The sequence below is a fragment of the Quercus lobata genome, chromosome 4 (genome assembly GCF_001633185.2).
Source record: "Quercus lobata isolate SW786 chromosome 4, ValleyOak3.0 Primary Assembly, whole genome shotgun sequence".
NCBI lineage: Eukaryota > Viridiplantae > Streptophyta > Magnoliopsida > Fagales > Fagaceae > Quercus > Quercus lobata.
In genome coordinates this window covers 63,668,737-63,695,208 of record NC_044907.1, presented here as the reverse complement: position 1 = coordinate 63,695,208, position 26,472 = coordinate 63,668,737, and the positions used below count along the sequence as shown (strand labels likewise).

Below are 26,472 nucleotides of genomic sequence, written 5' to 3'. Positions count from 1 at the left end.
CGCCATACGTTCTATCTTATTAAAAATTATAATAAAAATGATTATAAGTAGTATTAAACTTAGGCATGAATTTTAACATGGATCTAATTTTGTTTATTTTTTCTAATAATTCAACTAATTAAGTATTATTTTTGTGTGGGCCAAGATGAGCTAGAGGAATATTAGGCCTGGATTGGAGCCAAAGATGGCCCATAGGAACACTCATAGAGGGGGTCTAGGCCCAAAACCAAGTAATCTAAGGAGTGTACGAATCCGAGGAAGGGGAAAAGCTCTAGGGCTCAAGTAGAAGACTGGAGATTGTTAGGTTGTGGTTAGGACAATGTCTAGTAAAAGGAATCGCAATTGGCCCAAACGAGATTTGGAAGAAGCTTCCTTGTGAAGCCACTGCCTTGTTTGCACTAAATGCATTGTATCAGCCAAACATGCCGCATTAATAGTTGAATGACCCTTCTGAACAGTGTTCCAACAACCTATTACCTACTTAACTCAACCTCAAAATAAAGGGAAGGGGGTGATGTGATAAGTATCTTACTAGAACGATCATCCACTATACAAGGGGACATCTAGGATGGTAGCACTGGAACTACAAATAGGGAAAGATCCCACTTGTTGTGGGATCGATAATTATCAAGAGAGAGAGAGAGAGAGAGAGAGAGATCATTGTGAACACTTGAGAATTTATTTTGTTCTCATATCACTGTAATCGTACTCCTCGACCATCCCGAGGGGAGTTAATAAACATCAAGATATTGTTTACTTAATGTTTGTCTCAATTCCAAAGTTTTTTTTTTTTTTGCTCATTTGAGTTTCTTTTCATTTCTTAGCTATTAGCTCCAAGGACCACCTTTACAAATTAATTGCTACAGATAAAGGCCCAGCCTAAAGGGGGTTGCTCAATTTTTAACCCATACAATTTTTATGATAAAAAATGTGTTTATTTTTAAATACATCCATGCGTATGAATGAGTTACAAGCTAGTCTATATATAATTAAAGTCAAAGTTGAGAGAACATCCAATTAGATTCTAAATTAGATTCCAATTGTTGTCTAGTTTTTCACCATGTGTTCTATCTATAAGTTGTTGTTGTTGTTGTTGTTGTTGTTGTTGTTTTTTTTTTTTTTTTTTTTTTAAATTTAATTTTTATACTAGGTAAGTTAATATTGTGCAAAAGATGAATAAGCCATAAAAAATCCAATAAAAAAAGAAGAGTAAACTCATGTGTATATCCGAAAAAAACTAAAAGAGAGAGAGAGAGAGAGTCATCTATAACTTAAAAAATGTGTAACTCTTACACCAAGTATAATTTGAACACATAAATGTGTGTATCTGTGAATGTTTTTAATTGTAACGTGTATATGGATGGGTTATACACTAATATATATATATATATATATATATATATTTAAGGCTAAAACTCTCAGAGAAAATTCAATTAGATTTCAATTCTGCCCTAATTTGTGCCATGTGTCCACTTGAGTTTTTCCAATTTTTGTACCAAGTGAGTTAATAAGTGTAAAATATTAAGAGTCCAATATTAATTAACTATAAATTAAAAATAAAAAACCAATCATATATCTACTACTATATATATACTAGTCGCAAACCCGTGCGATGCACGGGATAGTTTTAAATCAAATGTTAACACGTTCAGATTTAAATATCTCTCTAATTTCAATTATTGAAAGCTAAATTGACTCTGATATAAGATGAAACATATAATATTATGAAGTAATATTAAAAATGAGATAAATACGGATATTATGAAGTAATATGTTACAATAATCATAATATACTTTTACATTTGGTTTAATAAGTATTATAAAAGAACATCGCACGAGAATGCTACTAATTTTTTAAATTAAAAATAAATAAAAATTATATCCATAATAGAAGGACATAAAATATCATTATTGTCCCAAAAGATGACAGCTCCTCCCAACAATTTTTAGTTTGTACATAAGTTCCAATACCATGTATTTTTGCTATGGCTTTTTTTTTTTTTTTCCAATTTCATTTATTTCCTGACTTTCACTAAATATTCATTGTATTCATAATATTTAAAAAATGTTGAAGTAGAGCTGTATCCTTAAATAACTAAATAAAAGAGTTTAATTCCTCTCTGTTTCAATTTAAAACCAAATTGTGCATAAAAGCAAAAAAATTTCCTTTGTTCCACTGTCTTTAGTACCAAAATCACAAATCCATTAAAACCAAATTGTGCATAGAAAATCTTAGAAATTGAAAGACAACTTTAATGTGTTTTTTGTAACAAAAGCAAATCGGATCCTAAGTCATAATTCTGACATCAAATTGATTGAAAGCAAGCATAAATGCAGAACAACCATAGACTACCACTAAACAAATTCAAACCCATAGCTCAGTTTCCACACAAAAAAAATCAAATTGATTATCGTCAAAACACAGTACTAAACTCAGTTATAGAGTTCCAAACCCAAACTCAATCAATTACAGATACAAAGAGAAATGCAACTAAAACTACAATTTAATCAACCCTAGAATACAAAAAAGAAATCAATGAAGCTGGGGTAAAAAGGCTAAGAAAAAAAAACTAAACTAAAAGCTAAGAAATCCAAACTAAACAAATACCATACCTTTAACCCTACTGCAAAAACTAAAATTTACTAAAATTAACAACAATTTATAGCATAATAACATATTACCACTAAATTTTATTTATTTCAATCAACCTAAACAAATAAAGACCAATAAAATTATGGTATATAACACCAATAACCTAGAGGCCAGAGGCAGAGGTCAGTTCATGTTTTGTGTTTTTCAGGGAAAAGATGGAGAGGTTGAGAAAGAGTTGAAGAAGAAGCAGATATCTTCGATTTTGCACGGATTCAACATTAATCAAAACCAATTATCCAAATACCTAAATTAAAGAAAATCAAACCAAATCCAAATACCTAAATCTAAGATAACAAAAATTAAAATACCTGCACTGGTAGCGGCTTTGGCGGTATATGACGGCGATGGGAGGCTGGCACTTTTTGCCAAAATACAAATTTGATATATAATAAATGGCAGAAGGATAAGGAAAATGAAAAATAAAAATGTTTTTATGTTAAAAGTAGAAAAACAATTTTAAAATAGCCCTAAATCCTAATCACAAAACTTTAACTCCAAAAACTCCCAAAAGATCAAAGCAGATTTCTCAAAACTCCAGGACATTATCACTTGCAAAATTAATTTTATAAACTCTATAGCAAATGAGACTCTAATGCTGAAACAGGGTGCAACTGCTTCTATTTCTAATATTCCTTGTTTTCTCCATTAGAGAACAGGGTTACTATAAGTCTATAAATGAATCTGGTAAGTGGTGTAATGAAGGATCATACTTTAGAGATAGATGATGGCCATGAGTCTCTCTTAAAATGGGTGGGCAGATTTTAATAACTTTGTCATGAATCATGATACCCATTGAGAAAGTATCAAACAGGGGCCAAAAACATCCTTTCACAGACCTTTTCTTTTAAAGGGATAGGTAATAGGTCATACATACAAAACCAATGGATTTGTGGCAAACTATGATGAAATAAAGCTTCAAGACCCCAAGATTTATAAAATACTAAGTTCAAAAAGTAAATTCCCACAGCCATGAACTATATATTATTCTAAAGATCTGCAATGGCACCTTGTCCCTATTTAATGGCGCTAACCTTGGCTTTGCATGCTAACCCACCATTCAACTAACCCATAAAAACAACTACGATAAAAAACTCACAACCTAAATTTAATACCAAGACTTAAAAAAAAAAAAAATTTAAGACCCAAATGTAATTAGAGCAACTGATGAATTTTGCTTCTCAAGAAAAAAAAAAAAACTGATGAATTTTGAATGTTCCCTAAATCCTAAATTAGACCTTTTTTTTTGTGCAGTTATGCCAACAATCCAAGTCTTGCAGCAACTGAGTTAATGAACGAACCTCATGCACCAGGAGTCACTCTAGACAACCTTAAAAACTATTATAAATCCAGGTATGATGCCGTGAGAAAGTACACACCAAGTGCTTATGTGATCCTCTCAAACCAGTTGGGGAATGCTGATCCAAAGGAGCAACTCTCATTTGCTAAAGACTTCAACCATGTAGTCATTGACATGCATTACTACAATCTCTATTCAGATGAGTTTAGCAACATGAATGCACAATTCATTCTCAATGATAAATTTCAAATTTGCAGAGAATATCCCAAACTCTAATCTCAATGCACAAACCCACCATGAACTAAATCAATAAAAAATCAAACCTTCTTCCCAATATCCCTTAAACGTTCAAATAAAGACCATTGTGATTCAATTCATCTCCTTTCTACTACATAAACCTATCCTATTTGCAAAACCTGAAATTGTCTTCAAAAGTTAAATACCAAAACGTTAAGACCAAGTCCAAGTTCAATACCAATCCCACCACCAATAGTCTACCAAATCAGTAAAAATATTTAACATATGACCTCATATTCACAGATCCACCTCTAAATCAAACCCAAACCCACAATTCAAAAGAAACCAATACCAAACTCTAATCTCAAAGCACAAACCCACCACAAAATGAATCATAAAAAATTCAAACCCAAAGATCAGTTTTCCCTAAAAGTTCAAATACACAATCTCAAAGTTTGTTGTGGTTCCATCTTGGTTCAAATTAAAATTTAAAATTCCTTGTGAATTTCGAATTTATATCTAGAAGAGAAACTATACCCTAAAACCAAGTTTCTAAGTGGTAGCCACATGAACCCAGATAAGAATTCACAAAATTAAATCCAAGAAAAAAAAAAACCTAACAGAAGTAGCATTAACAATACCCAAGAACAATATTAGCAAAAACCTAACAAAAGCAGCACTAACAATACCCAACGACAGTATCAGCAAAAGAAACTGAATAGAAAATATTACTAACACAACAACAGTAATTCAATATAGGAATCAACAAAAAGAAGCAAAGCCAACAAAAATTAATAAAACAAATATTTAGAAAGATAAAGAGGGAGGAATAAATTGGATACGCATGATCTTAAGACCTGCGAGAATTGAGAGAGGCAGAAAGAACAGCTAAGAGAGTAAAAGAAGAAGGGTTTATTGAGAACCGAGAGAGATTTATCCGTAAGGGAAGAAGAACAGTTTGCAGAGAGGCCACACCGCCGTTTCAATCTCTTCTACCCAAAAAAAATCCTAAACAAAATCAAATCTAACGCAAATAGCAAAAACAAAATCAATTCTAACCCAAAGACCTCAGTTCAAACAAAATCTAACCCAAATTCAGTTTTTATTACCAGATTTCTTCATGGTTTAGGGGTTTTGAGAATTGAGAGAGGCAGAGGCTAGAGAGAACAGCAAAAGAGAGAAAGCGTATAAAACCTAAAATAAAAAATAAAAATAAAATAGTGGTAGAATTGGGTTCCGGTTTATAAAACCTAAAATAAAAAAGGAAAATAAAATAGTGGTAGAATTGGTTTCGGTTTTAAAAAGGTTTTATTATTATTATTATTATTTTTTAATATTGTGCTGATGTGGAAAATTGTGGAAGCTTCAAAAGCTTTGGTTTTATATATATATATATATATATATATTATTATTTTTTTTAATATTGTGCTGATGTGGAAAATTGTGGAAGCTTCAAAAGTTTCGGTTTTATATATACTAATATTATGCCCGTGCGATGCACGGTTTAATCAAGAATCATGTGTAAATTAATGAAATTTTTTTTTTATATTAATTAAAATTAAATAGATAATAAAAATAAAGTAATCTTTTACTCTCTCTTATTTATTTATTTATTTATAAATAAAGTGACTTTAAGTTATATAATGAATATATATTGTGTAAGATTAAGTTTTTATTAAAAAAAAAAAAAGTCCAAAATTAATTGAATGGAATATGGTGGATAATTATGTAGTTAATATAAAAGGATATGCCTTAAAAATATAAAGGGAGTTTGCTTAATTAAAACTCAAGTGCATATTTAAATGAAAAACCTTGAATTCAATAATTAAAAAAAAAATTGAAAGCATATTTAAGTGGTAACCTCAATGTAATAGTTAAGTATTATGAACAACCCAAATTACTAAACATTAAAAAATAAAAGTAGTTAAACTTACGTAAGAATTAAATTTTTATCTTTGAAAGTGAGGGGAGAGACACCAAATTTCACCCTATCAAAACAAAATGTGTAAATATAAACTTCAAGAAATTTTTTTGAGAAAAACTTTTGATCGAGTGCTTCGGAAGTTCAATGAAACTACCTGAAAAAAAATAAAAAACAACATGAATAATAATAAAATTCACTGAAAAAAATAATAAAAAACAACATGAATAATATTAATAAGAAATTGGGAAGTTATTTTTTGAAGCGAAGAGGGACTGAATTTGACAAAAAAAAAAAAAATAAAAAAATAACCCTAAAAATTGATAGATACTTGGACATTCAAAATATTAATAAAATAAATTATGAATTTGGCCTTATTATTTATAGTGACCTAAAAATCTAAAGATGAGAGTCATGGTATAATAAAACTATTATCCATAATCATCCCTACATTTATCCAACAAACAAAATTTCAACCATGGTAAACTTCAACCCCCCAAAAAATAAAATGTTAAAAAGTTATTTCTATTTAAAACAATAATTTTAAGTTGTAAAGAAGTTGTTATAAGGAAAAAAAAAAAGAATAAATTTATTTAAAATCAAATACCATAACAATCAAGTTATTAACGTTAATTACAATTTTTTTTTCCTAATATACGGTAAATATCAAGTTGTTAACGTTATTAGTTTTTTTTTGGTTATCCAAAAATTTGATATTCATTCAAAAAATAAATAGATTAAAACAAAATATATTTGAAAAAAGTAGATAACAAATTTATTATTAATTCCTTTCGTGTGTATATCCTCCCAATGAAAGTGGTTTTTATTTTTATTTTTTTAAATTCATGGGATTAGCTATACTTCTACTTACACAACTACACATTTTAATATTTTATACTTTGGATTTTTTTCTTTTCTTTCTATCCTATTATTTTAGGCTTTGTTGATAATATTTAGATAGGCACAATTGTAGGTTGTAGTTGTGTGGCACCAACCAACTAAATTTACTTTTCAAAGAAGAAAACCAACTAAATTTAATCTCTTTTTAAAATTTTACGTCAAAACACTTATTTTTTAATGTAAGTTACATGTTTTGTTAAAACTGCTTTATTTTTATTTTTTATAATACACTACACCTTAAAAATAAGGATTGAATGGATTAGATGAAGAATTTAGATTATAATACACTACACTTGAAAAATAAGGATTATGTGGATTAGATGAAAATTTTGGATTGTAATCAAATTAAGATTTTTATCAATTTATAAATTATAGAAGAAGAAAAATTATATATATTTTGAAAATCTAAAAATCTAAAAAAATTTCTGCAATTAAATTTTTTTATATTCACGTTTTATCTAATTAGCTTTTTTTTTTTTAATAAACTTATCTAATTAGTTTTAGAAGTGGTATTTGATGCGGATTAGTATTTCAATTATGATCAAAATCAAGTAGGATATAGTGATATGCATAGGGCTTAATATTTATTTTATTTTGTTTTTTGTTTTTATCTATAAATTTCTTGCAATTTGGGGCAGCCAACCTTTTTTTTTAATTAATATTTTTTTTTTCAACTTAAACGTGTACATGTTGCTTTTAAAAAAAAAAAAATGCTTATTCTCCTTTTTGTTTAGGTGTCTTAGGCTTTATCAAATTAGTTTTGTTGGTCCTTGTAATTCATCTTAATTAGAATTTTTTATATTCACGCTTTATCTAATTAGCTTCTTTTTCTTTTCTTTTTTTTGGGTAAACTTATTTAATGAGTTTTAGAAGTGGCATTTGATGCGGATTAGTATTTCAATTATGATCAAATTCAAGTAGGATATAGTGATATACATAGAGCTTAATATTGATTTTATTTTTTGGTTTTATCTATTAATTTCTTGCAATTTGGGGCAGCCAACCCTTTTTTTTTTCAACTTAAACGTGTACATGTTGCTTTTTGTTTAGGTGTCTTAGGCTTTATCAAATTAGCTTTGTTGGTCCTTGTAATTCATTTTAATTAGAATTTTTTATATACACGCTTTATCTAATTAGCTTCTTTTTTTTTTTTGATAAACTTATCTAATTAGTTTTAGAAGTGGCATTTGATGCGGATTAGTATTTCAATTATGGTCAAATTCAAATAGGATATAGTGATATACATAAGGCTTAATATTTATTTATTTTTGGTTTTGTTTTTATCTATAAATTTCTTGCAATTTGGGGCAGCCAACCTTTTTTTTAATTAAGATTTTTTTTTTTCAATCTAAACGTGTACATGTTGCCGTTTTTTTTTTTTTTTTAATGAAGGTTTTTCTTTTTAATAAAAGATTTAGATGAAGAATTTGGATTATAATCAAATTATGAATTTTATCCATTTAGAAATTATAGAAGAAATTAAAATCATATAAACTTTTTAATTAAGATTTTTTTTCAACTTAAACGTGTACATGTTGCTGTTTTTTTATTTTTTTTATTTTTTTAAACAAAAGATTTAGATGAAGAATTTGGATTGTACTCAAATTAAGATAGAATTTGGATTAAAATCAAATTATAAATTTTATCAGTTTAGAAATTATAAGAGAAATTAAAATTGCTGGTTTTTTGAAAAAAATTATGATTTTTATCCACTTAGAAATTATAGGAGAAGTAAAATTATATATACTTTTTCTTAAAATCTAAAAATTTAATAAAATTTCTGCAATTTGGTGAAGTCACGTGGCGCAACCACGACATCTAAGTCCAACTTTTATTATATATAATTTTTCTTAAAATCTAAAAATTTAATAAAATTTCTGCAATTTGGTGAAGCCTAGTGGTGCAACCACGACATCTAAGTCCAACTTTTATTATATAGAAATTATAGGAGAAGTAAAATTATATATACTTTTTCTTAAAATCTAAAAATTTAATAAAATTCCTGCAATTTGGTGAAGCCACGTGGCGCAACCACGACATCTAAGTCCAACTTTTATTATATATAATATGATATGATATGATATGATATGATATGATATATAGACTAGTGAGGATTTATTTTTGCTCTTTTTTATTTATTTTGAATTTAATGTAATTTTTCAATTTGAATTTATCTACTGTTAGTGAGGTTATAAAGGAAGGGATTTTTAAGAAACTAAAATTTAGGATTTGAAATGGAGTAAACTACTGTGTTTAGTGTGTGCTAGTTTTTAGGGAAAAAAAAAATGTATTAAACGTACATGGGATATATTTAAATAGAAAGTGTGCTAATTTTTTGGAAAAAAGTTTCTTTGGCAGTTTTGTTTTGGTTGAATTACAATTTTAACCCTATTTTTTATTTTTTAAGAATAAATATTATTAATTAGATAAAGGGTATTTTTGACTTTTTCAAAACCATAACTAAAATTTTGAATCCTCTTAATATATAGAGAATAGATAAAAAATCAATCATATATTTACTCAACAAAAATCACTGCATGTTTTATTTTATTAAAAATTAGAATAAAATAGGTTTAAGCAAAATCAACAACAATTTTAAATGAATAAGTAGGACGGAATACTCATCTCTTGTATTTCTTTAAAACTTCCAAATAAAGATAATTAATTTATTCAATTCTTTTTAAAATTTATTTTCTATCCATTTCCTTTACTTAAATGATTTACTTATTCAATTCTATTCTTTTATAATTTACTCATTCATTCCTAATTTTTGTTTCTCAAAAAAAAAAAAAAAAAAAAACTCATTCCACTGTGAACTCCTAATCGAGATGCTAATTAAGCTCAACTGCTTATAATAACTTGGAATAGTGTAAAACCCTGAAGAGATAAGTGAAGTCAGTGAGAGGCTTCACTAACTTGCATTTGCATTTGCAAGAATAATGTCCCTCGTACTTCGTCACTGTCACAGCAGAAGTAGAACCTTCATCCTCACTCGCCACCTCTCCTCTAAACCCTCTTCCACCAAAGTCCCTCTCTTATACAAACCAGAACAAGACGACCAAACCGACACCGTAACCCTTCAGCTCCTCTCGTGGGGCAAAGGCGCCTCCGGCCAACTCGGCGGCGGCATCGAAGAAATACGCCTGTACCCAACTCCAGTCGCCAATCTCATCGTCTCTCAATCCTCATTCGCTCTCTCTCCAACACCGGGCCGCCGTGTCTCCTCCACAAATCCATTAGGGGAAGTGGGTCTTTCTTGTGGGCTGTTCCACTCGTCATTGCTCGTTAATGGCAAGCTCTGGATTTGGGGAAAAGGGGACGGTGGCCGCCTCGGGTTTGGCCACGAGAATCCGCTTTTTGTGCCCACTTTGAACCCCCATTTGGATTCTGTTCGGTCTGTTGCTCTTGGTGGGGTTCATTCTGTTGCTCTCACCTCCCTTGGAGAGGTCTTCACTTGGTGTGTACACATAAAAAAATACCCTTTTGCTTAGAATTACTGTTGGGCATTTCTGTTCTGATTTTATTGGTGGGGTTTGCGTTAGATGTTGATTTGACTATACTGTTTATATGAGTGTAATGTGGTAGTGATTGACACATTTGCCAGTGTATAAGGCTTTGCAATTTCATGTTTAGGTAATGTTATTGCAGACTATTTGAGAACCATATGAAAACTTAAAATGGCTTTAATACACTGTTGGTCTCTAAAATTTAGCACGATTCTAGTGCCAAAACTGACATGTTGTTGCTTTAACTTTGTTAGCGACTAAAAGTGATCACTTTAAACTTCAGGGGTTAAATCACTCATGTGCTAAAGTAGTTTAGGGATCAACAGTGTATTTTGGTCAATTCGTAAACTTTGCCTATGTTATTGTGAGTAATGTGTTTGATTTTAGGAAATTAGATTTGAAACTGCCCTGATATTTGATGAGTCTACCTTACTGATTCAATCCTTGCATAATACAGAAAGGCTGCATCATGGAAATGTGTAGAATCGTATTGCACTTGTGGTTGTGTAGGCATTGTGAAAGATGGTTGGCTAATACGAGGGCTTATTGTGAATCTTTAGTATCAAATTGGTGAAAGAAATTTGTTAACGAAGAGATTATGCAGAGAAATCAAATGAGAGAAATCAATGAACCAAGTTACTGAAGAATTGGAATTGATTTCAATGCATTAGACTGACTGAAGTGCATTGCTATATATGCAAGAAGATCTGGAACAAAATTCTAACAGCTAACTGAACCCAACAGCTATAACAGCTTTATAACAGAAATGTAACTAACCAGCAACAGATATCCAACTATTGACAACCATTAACAAGCTCCACGACTAACATTAGGGTCAGTGACCTTTAAATGTTCTATTTTATTCCTGTTGTTGTTTGTGTTCATCATAGGTTTGACAACACTGCAACTGATTGACATGATAATATTGTACTTGTAGTCATTACTGTAATTTGAATACTCTTTGACTATGTTGGGATTGCTTTCTTGGCTTAAACTTGCTATTGGTCTACGTAACTTGATGATTTTACATTTAAACATGAAGTTTGCAGGGGTTATGGCGGCTTTGGTGCACTTGGACATTCTGTTTATCATAGGGAACTGTTTCCTAGATTGGTGGAAGGCTCTTGGAGTGCGAAAATACATCATATTGCAACCAGTGGGACACATACTGCTGCTATCACGGAATCAGGTCAGCTAAAACAATTCTTTGGTTGTCTATTATTAATTAGTGATTTGTATGTTTTTATTAAAATAGTTTATTATCTGAGGTTCTGGTTTGATAATTAAGGGAATTAATAATTTGGGAGTTTATGGCTGGGAACATAGCCATATAACTTTAAACTGAGTCCATTTAAATAGAGTTGGATATGTATGAATTACAGCTTTAAGTCAATTGAATTTGGTTGCTTTCTAGAATCGATGTTGAATCAATGTATGTGTTGCTCACCTTCTCATCACTTCTTCCGTTGGAAGAGTCTGTGAAAGTCTAAAGTTCCAAGTTTCCAACAAAAGTCAGCTTTTTTGTATGGACAACAGCTTTGGGGAAAATTCTTACTAGTGATAATTTTTGGAACCAGAGAATGGTTGTCCTAGATTGGTTCTGCATGTGCAAGAGGGATTAGGTAACTATTGATCATTGATCATCTACTTCTCCATTGAACGGTGGGTAGAGAGCTTTGGTACATAGTTTTTTCATTGATTTGGGTGTATTGGGTTATGCCTAAAGGTGTTGTGGAGCTTTTAGCTAGTTCTTTTTATAAGGAAAGTTCAGCTGGTGTTTTAACAATGAGATTTGGATTATTTTATGGCTACCCCATTGCCTCATGTGGGTTCTTTGGCGGGAGAGGAATGCTTGGACTTTAGAGGGTTGACTGAAGCTTTTGTTCCTTAAGACTCTGTTTGAGTGGATTAATGCTTCAGGGATGTTTTGTTTTACTGCTTTGCTTGATTTGATTGATTGATGTACTTTTAGCATTTAATTTTGGTGTTCTGTTGTACACTTCCTGTGTACATGATTGGTGCCCTTCTAGCTTTCTTATGAAATTTTACTTGTAAAAAGAAATTGTATATATTGCCTAGCATTGATTTATTGCTAGATGGATCACAAACTTTGTGTGCAAAGTCATTCCCACTCACATGATAACAAACACAGACAATTAAATTGATGTACCATTCATTAATTATACTCTTTTTTGACATGGATGGATTAGTGGTTCCCCCAGGATATTTTCCTATCTAGGGAATATTTCAGATTTTTCCATTTTGGGACACCGTATTTGAATTTATGAGATGTAATTCTGTTGAGTATCTTATGGGATGTATTTTTCTTGATGTATTCTTGTAAGCCCTATAAAAACAAAGTCTCCAGGTAGTGTTTTAGGCAGAGTATTTTGGAATGATAATTTTCTTATAAGAGTTTTTCTTGTTTGCTTAGTATGATTACAAGCTGATGGAGGACCATGGCAGCAACCATTGAAGACATATAAAAGGTGTCCTAAGACTTTTAATTAGTTTTAACTGTTAGGGGTATTTTAGTAATTTTATGTTTTCTGGATGGGCTGTGTTATTAGTCCATTGGGTTTTATTTTAGTTTTATTTAAGTTTAGTTATTTAATTTGGGTTTAGTATTAAAGCCCAAGGAGTCCAAGTCTAAGTCATATTAGGGTTTTAAGAAATCTTAGTTCTACTAGGATTAGTTTTAGTCTTCTATTCAAAGAGTTGTAGTATTTTCTATTGAGGTGGAGTTTAATAATATTTTCATATTTTTAGAGTTATAAGCTTGTTACGGCTTGCGTGATGCAGACTACTCCTAGGTGTGAAGCCAGGGAATCCTAGGAGTGATTCTTAGGAATTTATATTTATTTACTGTTCATGGTTACCATTCACAGCAGTGTTTACAGCAACCAAAATCTTGATTTTCACCTTTGTTTTCATTCCTAAAACCCTATTAAACCTTGGTATCAGAGCCAGGTTTTATTTTGGTAGCCATTGTTGCTACACCAGAATTTTTAGCTTCTAGATCTTTTCCTTCAATAACTTTTGGCTTTGATACTTTATATTTATCCATCTTGCCTAAGGTCATAGGTTTCAAAACAACCTCCTTCTCACCAACCATTAGAGCATAGGTGTTTTCTTTCCCATTATGTTGGACATTTTGATCAAAGAGCCAAGGTCAACCAAGAAGGATATGTGTAACTTGCATAGGAATTATATCACACATGATAGAATCACTATAAATACCACAAGAAAAAGAAGAGCCAAGGTCAACCAAGAAGGATATGTGTAACTTGCATAGGAATTATATCATACATGATAGAATCACTATAAATACCACAAGAAAAAGAAACAAGGCATCTATAAGTTACCAGAATAGAGGTGTTATCTATCCAAGCCACTTTGTATGGTTGAGGATGAGGTTCAACCGGAAGCTTAAGGTGTTCAACCGTGGAAGATGACACAACATTCGTGCAACTTCCCCCCATCAATAATAAGCTTCTTTGCTTGGTTTCCACAATGAACCAACATCTAAAAAATTGAAGTTCTCCCCCAATCCTCTTCCTCTACTTTAGGGGCTGCTAAAATACGTCTCACTACAGAAACAAGAGAAGTAACCTCCTCATCCTTCTCCAAGTCATCCGTAGCAAAAGCTCCACAATCAAATGCATCCTCTTGATGATCTTTGTCTTGCTCATAATCACCTACGCTCTATCATGTAAACATGTTGCAAATCCTTGCTCTGATACCAAACTGACATAGGACAAGGGAAACAAGGTTTAATAGGGTTTTAGGAATGAAAACAAAGGTGAAAATTAAGATTTGGGTTACTGTGAACAGTGCTTCTACATCACACTAACTGTAACAAGCTTATAGCTCTAAAAATCTGAAAATATTATTAATCTCCACTTCAAAAGAAAATACTACAACTCTTTAAATAGAAGACTAAAACTAATCCTATTAGAACTAGGATTTCTTAAAACCCTAATAAGACTTGGACTTGGACTCCTTGGGCTTTAATACTAAACCCAAATTAAATAACTAAACTTAAATAAAACCCAATGGACTAATAACACAGCCCACTCCAAAATATTAAGAAATTACAAAATTGCCCTTGATACATAAAATCAAATAAAATATAATAAATCCTTCTCACTGCCTCCTGCATCATTCTCCCTTGGTTGGAGAAAACTCGACCTCGAGTTTTGAAGTGTTGAAGTAAAAAGAATCTTGGATTCTTGAAGTACATCATTTTCTTTTGTTTCTTCATTTGTGGCACCAATGATGATAATGATACACCCACCAATTCTATTGACCCATTAAACTTTTCAGGAATGACAAAATCAATATCTTGAAAAGTTGGTGTAGGCAATAGAAAACTGCTTTGGCAGGCAACATGAAATTGGCAATAAGATGCTTCGAGTGCATAGTCTTCACTTCTGCCTTGTAATTTTGATACCCTGCCTTTTCAATTTCAACTACTTCATCAACAGTTTCCATCTCTTTCAAGTCTTGTTGCATTACTTCAAGCTTCCCTGGATCACTTGCATCTATCTTCAACTCAGCATCTCCTATGTTGCTCATTAGACAACTTGTACCTTTGACAAAGTCAGTAGAGTACTCATGCATAAGACATAAGGGCTTTGATAAATCTTTCAAAGAAAAATCTGTGCAATCTTTGGAAAAATCTGCTGGAATTTGAGGCACTCTTAACCCATAGGGTTTTCTTTGATGTTTTGGTGCGGACACGAGGTGCAAGCCCCCAATTACACACACGTATAGGAGGAAGAGCAAAAAGAAGACGGCCCAGCCTGTGGCCTTATGGATGGAGCATACTAGTTATTGGGCTTGAAATTAAGCAATCCCGAACATTTAATGATTAGGGTTTCTTTAGGGTTTTTTTATTGTTGGTTATTTAAACAATTTTTCAGATTATTGTAAGACAGTTTTTGAGAATTATTAAAAATATACGTGTGTTTTCTTTCACTGGTGCCGACTCCAGTTTGCTTGGTGCTGACTCCTAGGGTTTATCTTTTGTTCTATTGTTAGTGTGGTTGTCCTATGTCAGTTTTGGTATCAGAGCTAGGTTCCGGTCCATACAACACAACCGTAGACAACCAATAGAAAGCAAAACCATCAAAAAGCAAGCCAGCCAAATATGTCAGTACCTTTCAAGTATTTGCCCCATGAGATCTTGAACAAGCCCAAATCAGCCCCGGCAATCCGTGTATACCCCGCAGCCCCACATGAGTTTTTCATCCCCAAGCCAACAGAGAAGCCAGTGACGCCTCCCAAGCCGGTGACCACCATCCGTGTCCGCCTTTGATCACAGAACCCACACCCACAAGCCCAAAAAAAAAAAAAAAAGAAAAAAAAAAAGAACCCACGCAAGCCATCAGCCACCAGTCGAGACCCACAAATCAACCCTCAGCCACCGCAGCCCATCAGCCACCAGCTGCAGACAGATCAGCCACCGCCGTCGACATCGTCTTCGCCCCTGACCACTGTCGCTAACCGCTAAGGACGTCAAGCCACCGCTGATGCAAGCCCCGAGACAGGTAGCTGCCACTTCGTCGCTGCAATCTTCCCCGTCTTGCGCCGCCGCTGTCGTCGACAACTAGCACCGCCGTCCATCGCCGAGCCAATCACGTTGTCTCTTTTAGTTTCTGTGTTTTCTTTTCTTTAGCGTAGCTTGTGTTCTTTGTTAAAGTCTGTCATTTGAAGTTGTTTTAAAGTCTGTAGCCTCTTAAGTCCATCACAGCAGTGTAGTTTTATTATTTTGCAAAAAAAAAAAAAAAAAAAAAAAAGTGATGTTGCTGCCAGCCCATTGCACGTATGGGCAAGTTGTTATTTTTTTTTTGTCACAGATCCATTTTGTCCTATTAGATCCACTCACATGAGGAACCAAGTGCAGTAAGTTAGCTACGGACAAGGGTACGGTTCTTACTCTCTTTTTGGTGGATTCAGTTTTGTCTCATTGAAATATTATCTTTATATTTTTTATGTGCATATCCCACCATATATTATTGGCCTACCCATTTTGTGCCCAAATTAGCTATTTTATTATTTGTGCTTTGTACCCATTCTAAAAAAAAAAAAAAAAAAAAAATTGAAATATTTGATCCTCATTATTAATTGTGGTGCTTATTGAAAATTGACTTTTATTTGGGCTATCTCTCAGTATTGTGAACTCTGTCACTACTTGGCTGCAATTTCTTCACATGCACTCTTGCCTGACCCTAATTTTAAATTGAGAATTGGTTACTTGAACTTTTGTGAATCTCAATTGCATTCATAAATATAGTGTGCATGCATCTACGTAGTGGTCGCATCATGTCAAACTCTGAACATCAATCCACTTCTGAGTCTAGGTCCTCCTTAGAGCAAACCATAGATGACCTAGCAAAAAATGTCCGTAATTTAATGGATAGGGTTGATCAAATTGAAGCATCTCAAAGAGAGACCGTTAACCATGAAGGAGATAACCTGCTTAGGCAAAATCACCACGGTTACTTTCATAGGGTTCCAAACTTTGAACATGATCACTATAATCACAATGACCCTAGGGATTATGATGATAGAATGTTCAAGGAAAAGATAGAAGCACCCACCTTTGCCGGCTGCCTGGACCCATGGGTTTTCACTGATTGGTTACGTCAGATGGATAAATTCTTTGACTACTACCATTGGGCTGAGAATAAGAAAGTGAGGTATGCTAGGATGAAGTTTGTTGGAAGAGCCGACCTTTTCTGGGAGGACCTTGAGGATAGCATTAGGCGACGACATGAGCCCCCCATTATTGATTGGCTTGAGATGAAGGGTGCACTCTCAAGGAATTATCTTCCTTCAACTTATAGGAGCTCCCTCCTTGAGGAATGGGATCGCCTAAGGCAAGGCACTGCTCCTGTGGCTGAGTATATAGAAAAGTTCAAGGAGTTCAAGAGGCGAATTCGAATAGTCGAGAAAGAGGTTGTCACACTCAATAGGTTTAAGAAAGGTTTAAATGCTAACCTACTAGGCGAGATTATCACCCGATGAGTCACTACCTTAAGAGAAGCATATGACCTCGCTAGGAATTGTGAATTAGCATCCAAATCTATCTTTTGGCGACGTTCTGAGCCCCGAAGTGTTCCCGCCAACCCTCAACCTTTTGGTAGCAAACCTAGACTTGCCTTACCCCCTAAGGTCAACCCCAATAGCACCCCACTAGAAAAAGAGGACAAGGGAAAAGGTGTGGTCAATGAGCCTTCAAGATTAGGATCTCGCTTCCAATGCTTCAAATGCAATGGGGTTGGACACATTGCTGCTACATGTCCCTCTAGGACCCTTGTCATTCAAGAGGGTGATGAAAAGGTAGAAGATGTTGAGGAGCTAGTGTATGATCCAAATGTTGAAGAAACCCAAGATGTTGAAGCAGAATGGGAAGATGATCCTAGCTATCTCGCATGCATTAGAGCCATTTCTCCCTAAGTTGATGACTCCAAGAACTTTGGTGTCCCTAGAGTGAATGTGGTAAGGTGTGCCTTGGCAGAGCAAAGAGACGCTAATGATTGGCTAAGGAGTGCCATCTTTCAAACTTACACTACGTGTGGAGACAAAATTTGCAAGGTTATCATAGATAGTGGAAGTTGCATTAATGCAGTGTCTTCTAACGTTGTTTCCCGCCTAGGCTTGAAATTGACCCCACACCCTAACCCATATAAAGTTTCTTGGGTGGATACTTCCTCCATAGCCATAAAAGAAAGATGTGTTGTCCCACTTCAATTCCTCACCTACAAGGTTGAAATATGGTGTGACGTAATTCCCATGGATGTAGGGCATATCATCTTAGGTAGACCTTGGCTGTATGATCTGGATGTCACCCTTCATGGGCGATCCAATTCTTGCTCATTTATGTTTGAAGGTAAGAAGATTGTGCTCACTCCTTTGAAACCCAAGCCAATTGACATGAGCAAGAAGACAGAAGCACCAAAGGCGAAAGGCCTGAACATCATAAGTCCAAGGGCATTTGAAAGGGTAGCAATTCAAGAGTCCATTGTGTTTGTCTTAGTTGCCAGGGAACTACGTGGAGAGACCAGTGAGGAGCAACCTGAAGAAGTGAGGTTAGTGCTCCAGGAATTTAAGGACGTTTTCCCTGAGGAACTCCCCGATCATTTACCACCCATGCGTGACATACAACACGCCATAGATTTTGTGCTCGAAGCGGCCCTACCTAACTTGCCTCATTATAGGATGAGCCCTGTAGAGCATGCCGAGTTGCAAAGGCAAGTAGAAGAACTACTTAGGAAGGGTTTTGTACGTGAAAGCATGAGTCCTTGTGCGGTCCCTGCACTCTTAACTTCAAAAAAAGATGGAACTTGGCGGATGTGTGTTGATAGTCGTGCCATCAACAAGATCACTGTGAAATATCGATTTCCTATCCCCCGATTGGATGACATGTTAGATATGATGGCTGGAGCAATGATCTTCTCTAAGATAGACTTAAAGAGCGGCTATCATCAAATTAGGGTTCGTTCGGGTGATGAGTGGAAAACTGCCTTCAAGACAAAGGATGGTTTATATGAGTGGATGGTGATGCCTTTTGGATTGTCCAATGCTCCTAGTACCTTTATGAGAGTGATGACTCAAATGCTCAAGCCTTTTATGGGGAAATTCTTGGTTGTGTACTTTGATGACATCCTCATCTATAGTAAGTCTAGGGAACAACACTTAGACCACCTAACTCAAGTTTGTACTACCCTTAGGAAGGAGAGTCTATATGGCAACCTCAAGAAGTGTTCTTTCTTCACTAATAGAGTCGTCTTCCTAGGTTTCATAGTGTCCTTTGAGGGAGTTTCTGTCGACCCCCAAAAGATTCAAGCGATTGTGGAGTGGCTCGAGCCCAAAAATATCCATGAAATTCGAAACTTTCATGGGCTCGCTTCCTTTTATCGCCGATTCATCAAGGGGTTTAGTACCCTTATGTCCCCCATCACTGATTGCATGAAACAAGGGGAGTTTGTTTGGACTAAAGCTGCTGCTAAAGCTTTCAATGAGGTAAAGCAAAAGATGACTGAGGCACCTGTCATGCGTCTCCCTGATTTTACCAAGCCTTTTGAGGTGGAATGTGATGCCTCAGGTATTGGTATAGGGGGAGTATTTAGTCAAGAGCGTCACCCAATTGCTTATTTTAGTGAAAAGTTGAATGACGCTAAGCAAAAGTACTCCACATATGACAAAGAGTTTTATGCCATTATTCGAGCTCTTTGGCATTGGCGCCATTACCTGTTGTCTCGAGAATTTGTTATCTACTCTGATCATGAAGCTTTGCGCTATCTCCATTCCCAAAAGAAGCTGAATTTTAGGCACGGTAGTTGGGTTGAATTTTTGCAGCGCTACCACTTTGTAGTGAAGCATAGGGCGGGAATTGAGAATAAGGTTGCTGATGCACTAAGTCAAAGGGTGTCTTTGCTATTCATCATGAGTGTTAAGGTTACTGTGTTTGAATGACTTAAGGATGATTATGAGTCATGCCCAGATTTTGGGGACCTCTACACTAGCCTCAGGAATGCCCCACGACCAATCTTGGATGATTATACCCTTCAAGATGGGTACTTGTTCAAGGCTAACAAGTTATGTATCCCTCGGTCTTCAGTGAGAGATTTCCTAGTTTGGGAAATACATGCGGGAGGCCTGGTAGGTCATTTTGGCCGAAACAAGACAATTGAGAAAGTGGAACGTCAATTCTATTGGCTTAGTCTTAAGAGGGGCGTTGCCAAGATAGTTGGTCAGTGTCGTACATGTCAACTAGCCAAACATCACAAGCAAAACACTGGCCTGTACACACCTCTACCTGTGCCAGATCGCCTGTGGCAGGATGTGAGTATGGACTTTGTGTTAGGTTTGCCCTGCACCTTTAGGAAGCATGATTCCATTCTAGTAGTTGTTGATCGCTTCTCCAAGATGTCTCATTTCCTACCATGTTCTAAGACCTCTGATGCTTCTAAGATTGCAAAACTCTACTTTGATGAGATTGTCAAACTTTATGGTCTTCCCAAAACCATAGTGTCTGATAGGGATGTTCGCTTCATGAGTTATTTTTGGAAGACCTTGTGGCATTTAGTGGGCACCAAATTGAAATTTTCCACGACATTTCATCCTCAAACTGATGGTCAAACTGAGGTGATTAATCGTAGTCTAGGCAACCTCCTTCGGTGTCTAGTGGGTGAAGCCAATCGAAATTGGGATTCTATTCTTCCAGTAGCCCAACTTGCATATAATAGCTCTGTCAATAGGTCTATAGGTGCTAGTCTTTTTGAGGTTGTGCATGGATATACACCTAGGAAGCCCTTAGATCTTTTGCCCATGTCCCCACATGTTAGGATTTCTGAGTCTGCTGAGGCATTTGCACGACATATTCATGATTTGCATAATGAGATTCACAAAAAAATTCAGGCAAGTAATTCTCAATATAAAATTCATGCTGACACTCATCGACGTCATGCAGAGTTTCAGGTAGGGGATTATGTCATGATTCGGATTCGACCTGAACGGTTTCCCTCTGGGACCGTTAAGAAATTGCAGGCTCGTAGTGCCGGACCATTCAAGGTATTGAAACGAATGGGCCCCAATGCATATGTCATTGACCTCCCTTATGATTATGGTATTAGCTCCTCCTTTAATATTGAGGATCTAGTTACTTATAAAAGCCCCACAACTATTCTTGATACCCCTTTTGATGAGTCTTTGCCTAATCCTATTGATGCCCTTATTTCCACTCCTTTACCCTTAAATTTGCCCTATGCACATAAAGAATCTATTGATGCTATTTTAGATGAGCAGATTGTTTCTACCAGGGATGGAGGAGTTCACCGTTTCTTAGTTCGGTGGCGAGGGCGACCAGATTCTGATTGCACGTGGATTACTCGAGATGAGCTATTGCGACTGGATCCTGATTTGCTGGAGTACTATCAGAGCTCTTCAGATTTCCACTCGACGGGGTCGAGTTCTTCTCACCCGGGGGGAGTTGGTGCGGACACGAGGTACAAGCCCCCAATTACACACACGTATAGGAGGAAGAGCAAAAAGAAGACGGCCCAGCCTGTGGCCTTATGGATGGAGCATACTAGTTATTGGGCTTGAAATTAAGCAATCCCGAACATTTAATGATTAGGGTTTCTTTAGGGTTTTTTTATTGTTGGCTATTTAAACAATTTTTCAGATTATTGTAAGATAGTTTTTGAGAATGATTAAAAATAAACGTGTGTTTTCTTTCACTGGTGCTGACTCCAGTTTGCTTGGTGCTGACTCCAAGCAGCCCTTAGGTGTTGACTCCTAGGGTTTATCTTTTGTTCTATTGTTAGTGTGGTTGTCCTACGTCATGTTTCCTTTCATATTTATTTGGCAAACATGTTTTGCAGGAACTTGGTATCTGGTCCTATTTTCCAACAAAACCACTAGAATTGCCGCTCTCCACAGTTGTCAGTCCCTCACCAATCCATCCCACCACAATCAGGAAAGAAAACAAAAATCCAGACCACTAGATGACTTTGCTCAAAGTGAAGTACTTACCCTATGAAATCACAAGAAAACCATATCATATCCTGATGCCACACAAAATATTTGCCACCACCAAAGCTACTGCTGCCTCCAAACAAAGAGAGGAGTCCATCACCACCCCCTTGAAGCTCACTCCTCTTTGGGTCTGAATCTTAGCAAAAAAACAACTTCCAAAATCAACCAGCAACCCCCCAACCCACACACACACACACACACACACACACACATACACACTGAAAAAACTCCTCAGAAAACCCCCACCCTGAATGCATCAAATAAGCCACCGTTGAACCCTTTGTCAATGGCCCATCATCACTAAGGTTAACCTGACCTAAGATCAGATCACCCATACCCGAAACTCTCAGAAAACTTTCCTTTTCGATGTTTTCCTAGAAGCCCAATAAAAAAAATGCTCCATGAACTGTTTTGGAATGATAATTTTCTTATGAGATTTTTTCTCTTTTGAATGGTGGTGAAGGCTAGGGTTATCTTTGTTTTTCCCTTTCTTTTTTTGAAAACATGCTCTGCATCAATTAGTTTTGAATTAGAAGAGGTTTTGGTAGGTTTTATTGTTATATATATATACTTGTAACATATCCATTTAATGTTCTTTTGGATTTAGGGGAACTCTATACTTGGGGTAGAGATGAAGGGGATGGTAGATTGGGCCTTGGTCCTAACCGGGGCCCAAATGAAGGAGGTGGACTCAGTATTCCTTCCAAAGTAAAAGAGTTACCTATACCTGTGACTGCCGTTTTCTGTGGGGGTTTTTTCACAATGGCGCTGACCGAGCAGGGGCAACTCTGGAATTGGGGAGGTGAGAATATAAGTTCTTTTTCTGTGTATTTTTACTCTCTCTATGACAATTCTTCTAGGTTTATGTGTGTTTGTGTGTGTGTGTGTGTGTTCTTTTGGGTTCTAAAAGAAGTAGTGAAATAAATGATCGAAAAGTAGTGATCTCAACGTAACAAAGCCTTAATTCCTACAGCGGTGTTTTTCTTTTTTTTTTTCTTCTTCTTTTGATAGGTAGATAGTGGGGAAGGGGAAGTTGGGGATTGAATCACAGATATGGGGCACCACAAAGAATTGAAATCATGTCTATAGCTGTGTTTTTTTAACATATATCATTCTGTCACCATGTAGTTCTACTCAGTGCTTCCATAACAACCACAAATGTTAAAGGGAAAAGTGGATCCCTTGATGTAACCTCCAACTACTAGAGAAAAAAACCTGTGGGTGTGCTAGTAGTTATTAGCACGAAATATTTGACTATAAAGATACAAAAATATATCCATTGTTTCCATATTTCCCCGAAACCACATAATCAAGCAGCCCAATTAACATTGTCATAAGCCTTTTCCACACCAAGTTTACATAAGATCCCCAACCTACAAGACCACAAACGACTATCCTGTTACTCATTGGCTATAAGGATAAATCAAGTATTTGTCTCCCCTGAATGAAGGGGTTCTACGTATTAGACACAATCTCGCCCAGTACACCTTTTAACCTGTTTGCTAGCGCATTTGCCAAAATCTTATAGACACTGCCCACAAGACTAATTGCTCAAATATCTTTCACTTCAAATGCTCCCACTTTTTTAGGAATTAATGCCACAGAAAAAGAAAGTAGGATTTAAGATTTTTTTAAACATACATTTTTCATGGAATTAATAACATCAGCAAGTTTGAAAGAAAGCAATTGTGAACCCATCTTGACCTGGGGCATTGTCTCCATTTATACTCCTAAGAAGACTAGTAAACTGAAAGCATGATAAGGTAATAAACTAAAACGATAACTTGGACTGACAGAAAATAAACCTAAGATACTTAGAATCTAGTAAATAATTCTAGACTCAAGTAAATCACCAAAATACCTCTAATTCACTGGAATTGTCAAAATTACAGTTCTTCTGTTGAATACAGAACTGAAAATTACCGATTAAATAAAAATTAAACAAAAAACTGTTTTGACCCTAGACTAATTATAACTTGACCTTTAGAACCTTACCTTTTTTGGTTTAATTGGATTCCACATGTTGATCTGATAAAATAAATCTTGGATGGATGACTTTGCAAAGTAACAAAATTAATTTTCCATGGCTGCTTCATATGAGAGAGAACGAGAGAGTATGAAAAAGATTTCCTGAAATTATATATTCACTTTCATGAATAAAAATTATTCAAATAAGTAGCATCTTTTGGTTGTTCTCACAGCAAACTCCAACTATGAGCTTGGAAGAGGTGATAAGGTTGGTGGTTGGAAACCCAAACCAATTCCTAGCCTTGAAGATGTTTGTGTCATTCAGGTAGCCAGTGGTGGATATCACTCCCTTGCATTAACTGGTAAAGTGATTACTTAATCTCGTGATTGTTGCAGAAAGTGTTTATCTTTTTATATGTTACTTGCTATTAATAGTGATTTATGTTGCATAATTTCAGATGATGGTAAAGTACTTTCTTGGGGCTATGGTAGACATGGTCAGTTGGGTCATTCTTCTATCCTAAATCAAAAAATACCTGTAGTGATAGAGGCTTTATCTGATGAGCATGTTGTCTATATTGCTTGTGGAGGTTCATCTTCAGCAGCTGTAACTGGTAAGGCGAGGCTTGAATTCTTTGGTAGCATCTTCTCTTTCTTTCGATGAGTGTAAAATTTATTAAAAGGTGCCACAAAGGTGCACAACCCCAAGTACATAGGGAATATATAAAAACAACACATCAAAAAATAAGGAAAAAAGAAAAAGGAGAAATAAGAATAAGCTCAGGCCCGAAAGTTGGGTAAAAAAAGTTAAGTCAAATCACTAAAATTCACTAAAATGTAGAAGAATCCAAGGAAGTAAAAGTAGGATGTATCACAATAAATGAAACCGGGAATTTGGGAAAACACATTTTGTCTCTCCTATGGAGGTCTCCTTACCATCAAATTTCGTCTTTTATTCTCCACTTAAAATTTTGACATCAAACAGACATAACAGAACTGTCTGAAAACTGAATCTTTGGACATGTAATATGCTTGACGTGCAATGCAAAAAAAAGTTGTAGAATAAGAAGTTTTTTTTGGAGCTAACACACCCACGCAGAAAGAACCGAACCCAATTGTTAAGTTTGGAGCAGTCCACAGTACCTTGGGCATGAAATTGTAGTTTCTCATTGCACATTGTTTTGACTTTGGATTGAACTATTTTATATCTGTTATTTTTGTTGTATTATTTTAATTTATGTACCATATTGGAATAAGAGTGGTGTCATTGTTTATTTGAACAGATAAAGGGAAGTTGTACATGTGGGGGAATGCCAAAGATTCTCAGTTAGGAGTTCCTGGGCTTCCAGAGGTACAACCATCTCCTGTCGAAGTTAAGTTTTTAACGGAGGATGATGGCTTGGGACCCCCCAATGTGCTATCTGTTGCTGTAGGTGCATCACATGCCATGTGTTTGGTTATGAGGTCTGCTTCGTAACAACAATAGTCTCTTGGCTGGGAGGTTCTCTCAAAATATGAAGTTTCAATAAATATGAAAGAAACTTTTGCAACAGAGCGCAAGCAAGGGTGGAAATGTATTTGTAGATTTCTAATGTTGAGATAATTCAGAATGCTTTACAAATGAGAGAAATACCGTGACAAGTTGAGGTGGATATTGGTTTCGTAATGCAAGAGGTTGCATCTCCTACTAATTGTATGTTGAGCTGCATCACAGGATATGGAAACTCATCTGTCTCAGAATTATGCTGCACTGCAACTGACACACAAAGAGATGCAAACATTAGAAATCTAATGTTATTGCCAAATATTTTCTGTGGCATTATCTTTGCATATGGTGTTTTTGCTATGGGGTTTCTCCTTGGGTATTTTTCAAGGTTACCCGGAATTGGATGTTTTTGTTATGGTCAGCTTCAACTTTCAATGGCAAGTAAAAAAAAAACGGTGTAATGTCTTCAATTTTTGGGGGTTACCACTATTATCAAGGTAATGTCTTCAATAACGGAACGGAATGGAACCAGGCTTCCATAATGGAATGGAGGTATTCAATAATGGAATGGAATGAAATCAAGGTAATGTCTTTCATATTGGAATGGAATAGAATGGAGGTATTACTATTCGAATTTCAAACCCTAATCTTAAATACTAGAGTGATCTATTCAACCAACAAGAATGAGCTAGGGGTGCACAAAACAACCTGACCCACCACACCTATAAATTTAATCCTATTATGTGTGTATTTATATATAATATCGATTTAACTGACCCCACCGCATTGTTAAAACTACACCTAATCAATTTAATCACTAACCCTATTAAGGGGCGATGTAGTGAGGGATTTAAAGAAATTGCACATTGCGGTTTGGTGGCAAAATTGGCCCAAAATTTCACTGTGCCACACCGTGTACACTAGTGTGGACAATCTTGACTAGTTGTGTTAATAAGA

The 26,472-nt window shown here is 35.0% G+C and overlaps 1 protein-coding gene across 2 annotated transcripts; it reads left to right on the top strand.

Annotated features, from left to right (window-relative positions):
• Positions 1 to 9,903: 9,903 nt before the first annotated feature.
• Positions 9,904 to 25,848, top strand: LOC115986911 (RCC1 domain-containing protein RUG3, mitochondrial-like). 2 transcript variants are annotated; one of them, XM_031110280.1, is made up of 6 exons: positions 9,904 to 10,465; positions 11,564 to 11,703; positions 22,669 to 22,863; positions 24,263 to 24,391; positions 24,488 to 24,643; positions 25,313 to 25,848. In XM_031110280.1, the coding sequence occupies exons 1-6, from the start codon at positions 9,948 to 9,950 to the stop codon at positions 25,504 to 25,506; spliced, it is 1,332 nt and encodes a 443-aa protein (XP_030966140.1). In that variant the 5' UTR covers positions 9,904 to 9,947; the 3' UTR covers positions 25,507 to 25,848. The 2 variants fall into 2 exon arrangements, with proteins under 2 accessions (XP_030966140.1, XP_030966141.1); XM_031110281.1 differs by lacking the exon at positions 22,669 to 22,863.
• The last annotated feature ends 624 nt before the right edge of the window (positions 25,849 to 26,472 follow it).